Source organism: Chiloscyllium plagiosum, unplaced genomic scaffold (genome assembly GCF_037043375.1).
Source record: "Chiloscyllium plagiosum isolate Xiang-an unplaced genomic scaffold, Cpla_swu_hap1 HiC_scaffold_42, whole genome shotgun sequence".
Classification (NCBI taxonomy): Eukaryota; Metazoa; Chordata; class Chondrichthyes; order Orectolobiformes; family Hemiscylliidae; genus Chiloscyllium; species Chiloscyllium plagiosum.
Window position 1 is genome coordinate 5,106,764 of NW_028270180.1, and position 13,423 is coordinate 5,120,186.

General features: G+C 39.2%; 1 protein-coding gene across 10 annotated transcripts in view; it reads left to right on the top strand.

Moving 5' to 3' along the window:
• ppip5k1a (diphosphoinositol pentakisphosphate kinase 1a) overlaps positions 1 to 13,423 on the top strand; it is a 171,298-nt gene that overhangs the window by 116,770 nt on the left and 41,105 nt on the right. For 6 of the 10 annotated variants that reach the window (XM_043680429.2, XM_043680433.2, XM_043680435.2 and 3 more), the window contains one exon: positions 9,385 to 9,510. The exons of the other annotated variants lie outside the window; for them this stretch is intronic. In XM_043680429.2, coding sequence (XP_043536364.2) covers positions 9,385 to 9,510 — 126 coding nt within the window. The remainder of the gene's footprint in view (positions 1 to 9,384; positions 9,511 to 13,423) is intronic. 10 annotated transcript variants of the gene reach the window in all.

Genomic DNA, 13,423 nt, shown 5'->3' on the forward strand with positions numbered 1-13,423 from the left:
GCAGGAGAATTGATGTTTCGAGCATAAGCTTTTCATTCCAAGGATTATGCCCGAAACATTAATCCTCCTCCTCAGATGCTGCCTGATCATTGTGCTTCTCCAGCATCACACTCTCTACTCTCTGATCTCCAGCATCCGCAGTCCTCACTTTCTGCTTATTTCCCTGAATACCCATTTAACAAAGCAACTTGGGATTTAGCATACATTAGTGTTGTGGAGTGGTGATTTCAGAACATTTGCACAAATTTTGACATCTTGGCTACCTATACGTCAATGCGAACATATTGACTAACAATAAAGTTAGCAGTAACCTCCTCCTGGCTACTTATTTTCAGTGGGCTGATTTCAATTGTTCAGTGTTCCTACTGACAACAGGCAGCAGTCTTAGTTATTCAACATAAATCAATAACCCGTGTAATTTATCTAGCACTTTTAGCACTTCAAAATATCATAAAACACTCCAGTGGAATCTAGGTTGAACTAAAATTGACATTGAACTATGTAAGGAGGTATTAGGAATGCTATCAAAAAGCTTGGCCAAAAAGATAGGCATTAAAGAAAGGAATAAAAGAACTTGTATTTATATCCCAACCACTGAATATCACAAAGGAATTTATAGCCAATTAAGTACTTTTGAAATGTAGCTCTTGTTACAATATCAGAAACACAGCTGCCAAGTTATGCACAAGATCCTGGAAATTGCAGTGCAATAACTCCCAGAATATCAGTTCCATTCGTGCTGGCTGAGGGGCAAATACTGGCCACGATAAAAAAGAGCAACTTCAAAAGGAGGGTTATTATCAGGAGGGAATTCTAAAAGGTTAAGACCAAGTGCCTGAAGGGCAAGATTTGAAAAATGTACAAGAGAACAGAACTGGAGGAACACAGTATATTTTAATGGTTGTAGGGATGGCAAAACTTAGAGATGTGGAAGGGTGTGGCCATTGTAGCTGAGATTCTAGATTTGCAGGGAGTAAATTCAAGAATTTAAAGCGTAAATCAAGGTTGGTGGAGATCTGATGACATTGTTAGAGGCTTAAACCCATTTTAATGCAATGCAGAATCCATTGAGTGTTATACCTACTGCACAAAATAGCAGATGGCCAGTTCTATATGAAGGAATCTCTGGAAGCAGCTGTGGGAGTGATAACCATATCACCTTTTGATGATGAAGATGGGCATTAAGCTGGCCTTGTTGCTTATTTCACCCCCCCCCCCCCCATACACACACCTGCCCCGGATCAACTCAAGCTGCCCATTTTAAACCTTTGTTGGAGCATTCTGCCCCCAGCAAGCTCGAAACTACCTGCAATTAGAATTCACAGTGCAGCTGACCAACTGAATGCAAATGAGCCTCATGCAACTGATCACTGCAGCCTCTCGCTATCTGATGTCTGCCAGCAATGAATATCAACTCCACTTAGCCAGAATAGATACAAGGGCACAGAGCTGTTTTTAAGCCTTTGTCTACTTTTAACATTTATTTCTTTCTCTGCACTTTGCTCATGTCAGTTTCTCTGTGTATTCAGTTTTCTAAACTGCAGTTTCAATGTATCTTTCCCTTCCCATTTTATTTTCCAGTGAAGGCTCTCCCTTTTTCAATGTTACAACAAAATCTTGTGAAACAAAATGCAGAATAGTGCCAAATCTATGCTTAGTCATACAGCTGCCAAACAGGAATGTGTATCCTTGTTGAAGCCTCGGCAATGCTATTGCATCCTTTAGGGAGTTTAAAGTAAGTGGTGAATGCCAGAATAGAAGAAATGTATTGTGGAGTACTCTTTAGGCTCTTTGTTCCTCAGAATTTCTGGATAAATCCATTGCTTTTAGTAGGAATGGGCTCAAGGCCTTTTTGGCCCAATTCGTGGAACAGCAATCAATGGTCAAACAATCGTACACCCACTCTGGCTCTGTTGGTATAGACACTACCAGTGTGACACTTAGACAGAGCAACAACTCCACTCAGCTACTTGGCCAAAGATACTGTTATTACTGTTCCGAAAACAGTGGAGCACATTTCACTAGCTTGTGCAAACCACAAGGTTTTTTTTCTGTACAGATTTCAAGGCCTTCCATTACATTGGCTATACTTCGCATGCACATCCAGACTGTCAGTGTCAATTGGCTGTTCGACTGTGAGGCATCAATGCCATGCTCCATCTCATTGATCTCATTCATTGGTATCTCTCTTTCAAACATTTTAGCAGGTGTTGTAGCATAGCCATCAGGAGCAGGGTCACTTGTCCTCTTCAGTTTCTTCATAGTGCAAGGCATTGAAGCTAATTCTAGGCGATGTATTTTCAAAAGATTCAATATTCTTAATGTATTGAGCAGCATATTTTAATGTAATGTTGAATGTAAAGTTGTTACCGCCTTAACTTTCAAAGGTAGTGAGAGTTGCATTGCTTTGCTGTGTCACATCATTCCACAACAAATACTGTGAACTTCTCCACTCATCACATGTAGCACGCCTCCGAGTACAGCACAATGAGTGAAAAGCCTCCAAGGCAGTGAGTGCATTGACTTCCTAATGATTAATCCCTTTTCACAACTGGAGCCTTTCTGCTTGTTCAGAGCTATCATACAATCCAGTGCTTCATTCAGATAAAAGCACTCTCCAAAATTTTGATATTTGCATTGAAGAATTGTGAAGTTGAACTTTTGAACCTCCAATTTTACATTTGCAGCATTGGTGTAGGGATTTACTTTCATATAGAGCCCTTAATAGAAATGAAAAGAGGCAGCACCAGAGAGATTTGAAATAAAATCAATTTCCATTTTAGGATTACACAGATGTCTGGTATATTCTTTGTAGTTCTTTGTGTGTGCTGGAGCTATGGTGGGGGGTGGTGAGGTATAATCCTCAGTAATTTTCTGTTCCTCTCTTTTCTGGAACAAATACAATAGTAATTTAAGATTTCAGTGGTTAGCCTGCTGTCTGTTTTTTTTTCCCTAACCCCTTGTTTCCTTTACTGGAATGCATTCCACAGTCCAACACTGCCTGTGGTACTTCACATTTTACTCTGATGCTTCTCTGCATGGGAAGGTTTGACAGGGTTGCAAACTTGGCTGAAATTTGCTGTTTGTACATGCAAACGAAAAACAGGCCTTTGGTAAAGATGTTAGAGGCAGAGAGATTGTATGTCAACAGAGAATGAGGTGCGTTCATTGTTTTGAAGTAGATCAGGGTATCCAAGGTGAGAATGACAAGACATTGTAGGTGAAGCTGGTACTGTGTTTGTTGCTGAACGCACTTTCATTCGGTGTAGATTTTAACATGTTTCATTTCTAAGCATTGATTGCGTCTATTTAATAAACTCTTTAATTTAAAATTCTGACCACAAATGTTCACTGACACATTTAATTGAAATGACCTCAATAAAATGTGTGCATCTAACTGTGCTATCAAGAGTTTTGACTTATATTATTCCATTCTTCTGTAATTAATACATTTTAAAAATATAATCAGAAATGCTGAAAAATGCATCTGGGGAGAGATAAATAATGTTACTTTTTAATGTTGATGATTATTTATCTGAAATCAAGTAAGTTAGAAGTTTAACAGTTTTAAGTAAGCTCAAAAATGGAGAATGAAGGGACTGAAAAGAGAAGCTGACAGGGTGGAAGGCAAGAGATGAAACGACAAAAGGGATAATGTAAGACAAAAGGAGATACAAATAGAAAAAGCAAAAATAAAGGTGTCACAGAGATGCACCTGAGGGAAAAGACCCTTGTTATTCATCTTATCTATGCCCCTCATGATTTTATAAACCTTTATAACTTGCCAAAAGTAGAACCATTACCACTACCTACTTTCCAAAAAAAAGTGCATGTAACAGTCATGTTCTAATTAATTGATTGTGTTGTGTCCAGAGGCTCAAAGTTGCTTAATTGAAAGATTAGATGCTTTATCTCAAGGTTACATTGAACTTCATTGGAAAAGTACATGAAGCTGAGATCAGAGTGGGACAGAGAAGATGACAAACCACTGAAAATTCTGCTGTGGACCAAATAGAGGTTTTCAGGAAAGCAATCACTCAATCTAAGTTTACTCTCTCCAATATGGAGGAGACTGCATTGTGAGCAGAACATGCAATATTCCACATTGGAAGAAGTACAAGTACATTGCTTTCTTGCCTGGAAGGAGTGTTTTTAAGGCTCTGAATGGTGGGATGCATAAACAGACTATCATGGTATGATCTCATGTTGTGTAGACCAGATTGTGCAGTTTCTCACCGTTTCTTTCTCCATAGGACATTGACGAATCATCTGAGTTTTTAAAAGAAGTCCAGTAGCCTTTCCTAGTGCTAGCCCACAAATTAGCAAAGTTATTGAGTACATTTTCACAACCTAAAGCAATATTGGTTGTGTCACCTAGAGTCAAACAGCTGGAAACAGATCCTTCAGTCTGACTCGTCCGTGCTGACCATGTTTCCAAGCTGAACTAGTCCCACCTGCCTGTGTATGGCCCATATCCCTCCAAACCTTTCCTATTCGTGAAATTATCCAAATGTCTTTTAAATATTGGAACTGTACCCACATATATCACTTCTTCTGGCAGTTTATTGCAATTCGTGTAAAAAGAAAAAGTTGACCCTCGTGCCCTTTTTAAAACTTTCTCCGGTCACCTTAAAAATGTGCCCCCTAGTTTTGAACTCCCACACCCAAGGGAAAAGACCCTTGTTAATCTTATCCATGCCCCTCATGATTTCATAAACTTCGTTAAGGCCACCCTTCAACCGCCTATGCCCCAGTGAAATAGGTCTCACCCTCCTGCTTATTTTAATCATTCAAGCCCTCCATTCCTGGCAATTTCCTGGTAAATCTTTTCTGAGCCCCCTCCAATTTTAATAATATCCTTCCTATATCAGGGCAACTGGAACTGCACAATGTACTCTGGGTAGCATGGTGGCTCAGTGGTTAGCACTGCTGCCTCACAACACCAGGGACCTGGGTTCAATTCTAGCCTCAGGCAACTGTCTGTGTGGAATTTGCACGTTCTCCCCGTGACTGCGTTTCCTCCGGGTGCTCCGGTTTCCTCCCACAGATCGAAGATGTGCAGGTTAGGTGAATTGGTCATGCTAAATTGCCCATAGAGTTAGGTGCATTAGTTAGGCGGAATGGGTCTGGGTGGGTTACTCTTCGGAGGGTCAGTGTGGACTAGTTGGGCCAAAGGGCCTGTTTCCACACTGTAGGGAATCTAATCTAATCTAATCCACTCCAGAAGAGGCCAAAGTGTGGAGCTATATTTGGTACTACAACATTATCACGCTGGTTAGCCCTACACCAGAATGAGGGTGGGACTATATAATAAATGCAACTCTGACTAATAAGGTAGTATGTCACTATGTCATTTAGCAGTCTGTCTGGTTTCTACCATCGACTTTTCTATAAAGGACTTTGGGTATAGCACAGTAATAGATTGGCAAGTTGCACATCTCTACACCAGTACAACAACCTTTGCTGTGATTCCAGATACAATTTGCTGTCCATGAGCAATATGCAATAATGTTGGACTATCAATGTCAAAATTATCCGTGTTTTAGCATTCTTTAACATCCAATTCCTGTATTAGCATCTTAAAAGGATTGCTGTGGGTGGTAGGAAAGTGGAGCTGTGTTTGTATTTAGGTAGCGTTCATTATTCACTGAAATATCTTCCACTTTTGTGTTGCTCAGACTGTTATTTAAATAAGAAATTAAGTCCTAGAACTTCCCAGAGGCAGGACAGTGTGATCCAGAGTTATACTCCTGCACAACCAAGTTGATTAAAAACAGTTATTTTTATTTGTCCTCTAGGCAGTTAACAATATGTGATACAAGAAGAAAACTGAGGAACTTCATCCAATTACAGTGAATGCACTTTACTATTGGACTTGTTCCTCTTGGCACAGGAATCTTGCAAAAATGTCAAACTTTAAGAGTTTTATAATGTATGTATGCCCTAAATCTGCCAAATGTCCATTTCCTGCTGACAGATTTCAGACTACAGATGGCTGCTCTCTTGGGTAAGTGGAGTTAAGTTAGACAGGAAGAAGCATCCTTGGTTTTAGTCTGATCTGTGCTAATTTAGCTGATCTACCGTTAACTAGAGTGGGAAGAGACTAAGTTCTCAGTGTTGCAAGTGTTTGTGAGATGCATGGTGAGTACAGACACGGTATACTGCTTTTCATTGCTGAACAACTAAATAATTAGCACCAGCTTCACTTCATAATTCTTTTCCTTTGTACTTTCATGGAATATAGGCATTACTAGCGTGGTCAATGTTTGTTGCCCATTCCTAATTATTCTAAAACTGAGTAGCTTACTCAATTATTCCAGAGGGCAGTTGAGAGTAAACTTGTGGGATTAGAGTCACATGTAGACCAGACTGGGTAAGGATGGGAAATTTCTCTCAATGCTGAACCAGATAGTTATGATAGTTACCATTACTGATCACTGGCGTAGCATTTAAATTTTAAAATGTTTGTAAAATCTGGGAAAACACAACAACAATTATAATCAGCCTGTAAATTTCTTTGATAGGAGAGTTACTGGTTTGAATAGAAGGGAGCTGATTAATTGTCACAAATTTGTAATGCGCCTGTGTAGAGACCAGGCTATTTAACAGCCCCCAGAAGCATTGACATACAAGGAAATTTATCAGCTGATTGTAATTATGCTGTGATTTCCTGGTTTTAAAACTAGTTTAAAATTTAATGTGAGAAATTGTTGTGGTCTGCTTACTTGTTTCTGCTTGGATTGAATTTTGGCATAACAGATAGTCATTTTTGCCAAATTCAGTCAGGTACAATTCACTCGTCTCTAGCACTTGCAGACTGCAACACTCCATCTGGCAGTGACCTCACCGATTAATGCAGCCTTTCTTGAAGTATTTGCAAGATGATGAGTTGGAGTTGGAGAGACTTCAGAAACCCACTTCATTTGACCACCTGCTGGCCAGATCTTGTAATACAATTATTACATTTGTTATGGCAAAATCTGATAGCAAATGTTGACATAGAAGTCTACAATGTTTAATGTGCTAGATGTGCACGCCATCAGGAATTAAGATTTAGAAACAGGAAATTGTGTACCGGTCATTAAATTTCAAATTATCTTTCTTGATATTGTATCAGTTGAGAAACTGCCATTGAAATGCCGCATCTTGTATTTTTGTAAAAATGGGTTGTGGTGCCAGAATTTCCGAACTTGTTCTTTTCTAATTTCTTTTTCTCTATGAAATGGGGTAGGCCCTTCACCCCTTCATGCCTGTCCCACCATTCAATGTGTTCATGGCTAACCATTCCAATCAGTGTCCTATTCCTGCTTTTGACCATACCCTTTGTTCCCTTTAGCCCTAACATCTATAGCCATCTCCTTTTTGAAAACTTTCACTACTTCAATTTAAATCTTAATAATTTCTGATTCATTTTACAACTTTATTTTATTTTAAAAGTCATATTGTTTTCTTTTTGCTGTAAGATTTTTTGAATATTTATTAAAATAATGGGTCCTTTGACAAAAATATTACTTTGTAATCAGAAGCAAAGTTTTGGATGTATATTTGCTCACTGAGCTAGAAGGTTCGTTTTCAGATGTTTCATTACCATACCAGGTAACATCATCAGTGCGCCTCTGAATGAAGCACTGGTGTTAGTGACCTGCCTTCGATTGATGTGTTTAGGTTTTCCTAGATTTGTGATGTCATTTCCTGTGATGATGCCATGTCCTGTTCTTTTTCTCAGAGGGTGGTACGTGGAGTGTTTGTTGATAGAGTTCCGGTTGGAATGCCATGCTTCTAGGAATTCTCGTGCGTGTCTGTTTGGCTTGTTCTAGGATGGATGTGTTGTCCCCATCTATATGTAAGAATACTAGTGAGAGTAGGTCATGTCTTGTTGTGGCTAGTTGATGTTCATATATCCTGGTGGCTAGTTTTCTGCCTGTTTGTTCAATGTAGTGTTTGTTGCAGTTCTTGCAAGGTATTTTGTAAATGACACTAATTTTGTTTGTTGTCTGTATATGGTCTTTCAAGTTTGTATTGGTGGGTTTGTGGTCAACAAACATATTGACTTAGACCCCATTTACTACCCTCTGAGGAAAAGAACAAGAAATGACGTCACCAACCCAAGAAAACCTAAACACATAAATAGGAAGTGGGTCACTAACACCAGTGCTTCACTGGAGGGAAGCTCACTGATGATGTTACCTAGTATGGTGACGAAATGTCTGGAAATGAATTTTCCAGCTCAGTGAGCAAACCTACATCCAGAACCTCAACCTAAGCTACAAATCTTCTCAAAACTCACTAGAAGTGAAAATGTTTTAAAATACCTGAAGAGGAAACAAAATTTTAATAAAAATATCAATTGAAAAATAAAGTGCTGGTAAAATGTGGTGGCAACAACTATAGAGAGAAAATGCAGTCGATGTTTCTGGTTGAATGACTTCTTCAGAACTGACAGGAGTCAACATCTGGGTTAGTCCTTCCCAATACAGCTAGCTGTTTTATAATCCCTACTGAGTCATGTCTTCAGGTCAGGGCAGGCTTACGTTGGATGCTTCTTATTATATAACCACTAAAGGTCACTGTTGGGATATGGGCTCCCGGAGGGAGCTACATCTAGGAAATTTCACACGAGCAGGACAGTGCACAAAGGGAATCACATAACAGAATATCACGTCTGGAGAGGACAATTTACTAAAGGAACTGAGAGGATAGAAGCTATTTTCTCTGGGCAAATCCAGCACAAGAGCATCTCATTAAAATTAGAACTAGGCCATGTAAGAGTGATGCTGTTGCTCTTCAAACAATGGATAGTGAAAACCTGAGCTCCTGACCTAAATGACCTTTCAGAGTAAGGGTACCTTGAGAATTTCAAAACTCAGATTGGTGGATAATTGCTGATCAAGGTTTGTAAGGATTGTGGTCCAGGGTGGGGACTTGGAATTAAAGATGTAGATCAACCAGAATCTCATTAATGAGTGGGACCAACCTGAGGGGCTAAATGGCCTCGTACTTGTGTTGAGCCTAGATTCTGTTGGGTGGTGAAAATGTTTAAAATCTCGACATAGCTAGTAAAACCATCTGGAGGTATAATATGCACAGATTTAGTGTTTCCACATTTAAATTTTGTTTAGAGAAATGTAGAGGTGTATAAAACATCTGATGGGTGTAGAAACTGGTAATTTGGGGCATTTATGAAGTTTATCTTCACTTTTTTAAATTTTAAGTAATGGATCCCTAATTCCTCATTCTGAAATACTGGCATGATTTTGGATGTTCTTTAAAACGTTATCTCATACCTGTCCTGCATGTATGTGTTTTACATTAAATAAAATCATGCAGCATGGGGGATTGTACTAAACCTCTTTTTGACCTAATGCCTAACCATCTCGTGTGCAGGTTCCCAGTGTGCTGGTTTGTTCAGTACCACAGTACTTGGTGGCTCTTCTAGTGCCCCTAACCTCCAAGACTACGCCCGCTCGCACCGCAGAAAAAGTGGCTCCAGTTACTTTTCTTTGAAGGATGGTAGGTTGTTGAGAACTATTTTCAATTTGATGGCTCGACAGTGCTGGAAGAGATCCAAATGCTGCATCTTAGCCTACGTTCATTTTGTTAAAATTATCTCAGTAGAAATGTCATTCTGGGGAGGGTGATGGTTTCCAAAAACATCAATGACTTTTCACCCATAGACAGTAACTCTTCCCTGATTGTGGATCAGACATTTGCAATATTATCATGTGAGAGCTGTTGCTTAGAGTGATAGTGATTCTAGTGACATATCCAATTTCACTGTCTGCAAATTTAAGGAGGATTAACCTAGATACAATGAATGATTGGATGTCTCCCATATAAACAGCAAGAGAAACCAGATCAAGCATGTGTAATAATGTGCACAGACAATACATTTCCAAAGGCAGTATTCAGCTTAGTAAATACATCTGTTAATCAATAACTTTAGACCTAACATGCTCTAGATGCCAATGATGCCTGAAATCGCCATGACAGTTTGAGCATCAGCTCATTATTGATGCACTTCCGCTTAGGAAAAGGATCTCTTGATTTACTGTTAACACAGGAATATTTCTCAAATAGCCACAGATTAATCATCGTCAGAAGATTCTGATAGGTGTAGGAACCTGATTAGTGGCGAAGACTTCAGGCATATGTTACGTATGGATCCATGAACTGCCATTGGCTGTAGTGTCAGATGTGCTGTGAAATGGAGCCATCTGGACAGTGAAAGTCCTTGCGCTCACCACCTATTCAGTGAAGTTGGATGGCGTCAGTTGCATTTTGGGGGCATAGTAATCACTCATCATTCTCTTGCCCTTTTGACCCCAGAATGGTTCACAGGTTCCACCTTGAAATTCTATCCAGTTAAATAACCTAATGATCACTTGGGTACAGAGTGAAAACTGGTTGCTCAGTGAGGAATTTCTGGTACTTCACCCCAGTCAGTTCCTTCAGGATAGCAAGGCACAATGGAGGGGAATGGAGAAAATGAAGAAATAGATTACAATGTTGTGCAGTTTAATGAGTACTTAGCTCTAGATTAAATACTGAATGTTTAGCTTAAAGTTTGATAAATGAGGGGATGTTTAACCTGTCAATTGAATAACTGGATTTGTTGTCAGTGAGATACAGAATCCAACTGATGAGCTTCTCTGTGGTGCTTCTTTCTTGAGGTACTTACTGAAACTGCCAGCAAGCAGACAATTCACCATAATAAACAGTGGGTAGGTGGTAATAAGGACATCCATATTCCACTTGTGTGGAAGGACCTATTCTATATAATGTTTAATATTATTGTAGATATTAACATCAGGGTCTACTTTCACCACTAATGCCTGTAAAGTGTGATATGGAACCGACAGATCAGAATCATACTGCCAAATCCCACTTACTGCCCATGGATAAAAGTGTTCTATGCATGTGTGTTTGCATGGGTGTAGGACCATGTTTCCTGTTTTCTAATGCCTGTTCAGTTTTTTTTCTAAATGGAGCAGACCTAAAATGAAATATAATAAAAACTAAATGGGTGTTGAGATCACTAAAGGGTGGGGCACATTTAAAAACATGTATTTATTCATTCCCAGAGTGTGGATGTCACCGTCAGGATTAATGCCCACTTTTAATTGTCTCCAAGTTAATTGATATGCCAGTCTTTGTTGTATTATACTGCAGGCTTGCACTTGTTCCTGGGAAAGGTAAGCTGTTTTGCCAGCTTGACGTTTTGTTAATTGCAATGTGAGAACATTTGACAATCTGTTATGTAAGGTTCTCCAAACTCTCTCCATTAATTTCAGTGGGAGAGTATGTTATGGATATGTCTGGAATGCAGGATGGGGAAGACTACTTCACGAGGCAATCATTGACTTCTGTTGCATTCACACACACCTCATAAATGCAGTGCCTCACCAATTCATGTATTAATTATTATTTGCTTATAATTCTATATAGCTATCAATATTTTTAGTTCACAAAACACTACTCTTTTGTTTTGACAGTGTTCTTTGGCCAAGGGTTTTTGAGTTGAATAAATGAATACAGACAGTTGTAGGGTAGACTAAATAAAGTTAAGGATGTTTCTGTTGCCAGTGGAAGTGGATTCTACTGGCTGTCATTGCAAGATAAAATTTACCCATAACATTTACGTTGGGCAGATGCTACAAGTAGTGTATGCATTCAAGATGTAACTCTTTTAGTTTGTCTTGAGTTATACTTCACTTTCTCCTTTGTACTAAATCTTCACACACTTGCAATAATACCTGCATTGTTCAGGGGTATAAAGGAAAATATTCCTGTTACGTAGACTGTTTCCAATTTTGACAGCAAAATAACAGTCTTAATTGTGGCAATATAACAATTGAAAATTGAAGCAATCTTAATGTTAGCTAGAGCATCTGTGTGAAGAATTGTACCAGGTCAGTTTTGGAAATATGTTTCTGGATGAGGCATCGCACCTTCAGGAATTGCTGACACCAACTCTTCTTGTCACTGTCCCCTGAAGAATAACCTTCAGTGTGCTGATGTTTTAGGCTTGATTGTCTGAATCTTCTTTTGCCCATCCTTGGTGACGATGTGACTGAAGCAAGCAACTGTGCAACATGGGGTGGTATGCCAAGTCATATGATGGAACTGGATCCTTCAATAAGTACATGAAGGATAATTATGATACAAAGCCATTCTTTAAAAAGTGGTAGTTTGAGCTCCAGAAAGATAATTGTAATGTTGCAGCCTTGCATTCATTAAAATGGCTTTGATAAATCATAGGAAATAGGCTATCATTAAGGAAAGCTGCAGAATTCATCCCGATTTCTTAAAGGAATACCATTTAAGACAGGCGACAGAAAATTGTGCGAAGTGTTTTGTTTTACACTTGTATGACTTTGGAAAGGGGTGTAGGACTTGAGCAATACAACTGGTCTAACTTTCTCTTTATCCTTGCTTCCTCTTTTCTATGTTCCCTTTTATCTGGCCCTGCATCTTTTTGCTACACCTTCATAAAGCTCTGAAGTTGTGATGTTTAAAAGAATACTATGTTTTTTCTTGAGAATCTTTTCTCTTCTGATCAAAGTTTTTATAGGTATTTTTAAGCATTCGCAGAGCTCTGAACCAGCAGGTCTTCAGTGAATTTATAGACCTATTGTACCCAGAAGCCAAAGAACTAATCCAAGTTGGCTTGAGCTCTAGCAATCTACAAACATTTTTCAAAGCAATTCATCATCAAAGGCAATAATAATATTAATGTGGATTGATTGACTAGCCAGCCTACACTTAATCTCTGACAGAACTTTCCATTCCTAGTGTATGATGAAAATACCATATACCAATAATGGCTATAATCCAGTCTCTAGCAGATTCTGGGCTGAAATAGAGAATTTACGATTGCTTGCCACACAAGCTGTACTCTTCCTGTAGGTCAGCTGATTTACGCAGTAAGCAGCAGAACCTCACTAAATCCCTGGTGAGTTTGCTGATTGGATCTGAAGCAACAATAGGGGCTTAAGGTTGGCCTTCATGAGCATTGTTTGGAGAGGGCACAGTCTGCCACTACTGACCACCATCCAGCAATTCATGCTGGAATCTTGAGTGTTGTGACTATCTACCTATGTGGTGTGTTTGTCAAGCTGGGCACCCATGTCGAGATTTGTTGGGCAAAGACAGGGTCGACTGAACTGTGATCTCCCCTTTGGTTGGAGAGACGAGAGGCAAATGTCACTTGGATAAAGGGGAACCATGAGACTGTATCTTAGTGAAAGTCCACAGAAGAGGGCAACTGGTTTCAGTCAAACAATAAAAATCATGGGGCATTTTCTCTCTAAGATTTTTATGATAGCCAACGTCCAATCACCAGAGAAAAGCAATTAGTGCTTGCCATATTCCAAGAGTCTTGTATGTTTTGCTTAATTACATCATTCTGCTCATTTTATCCACA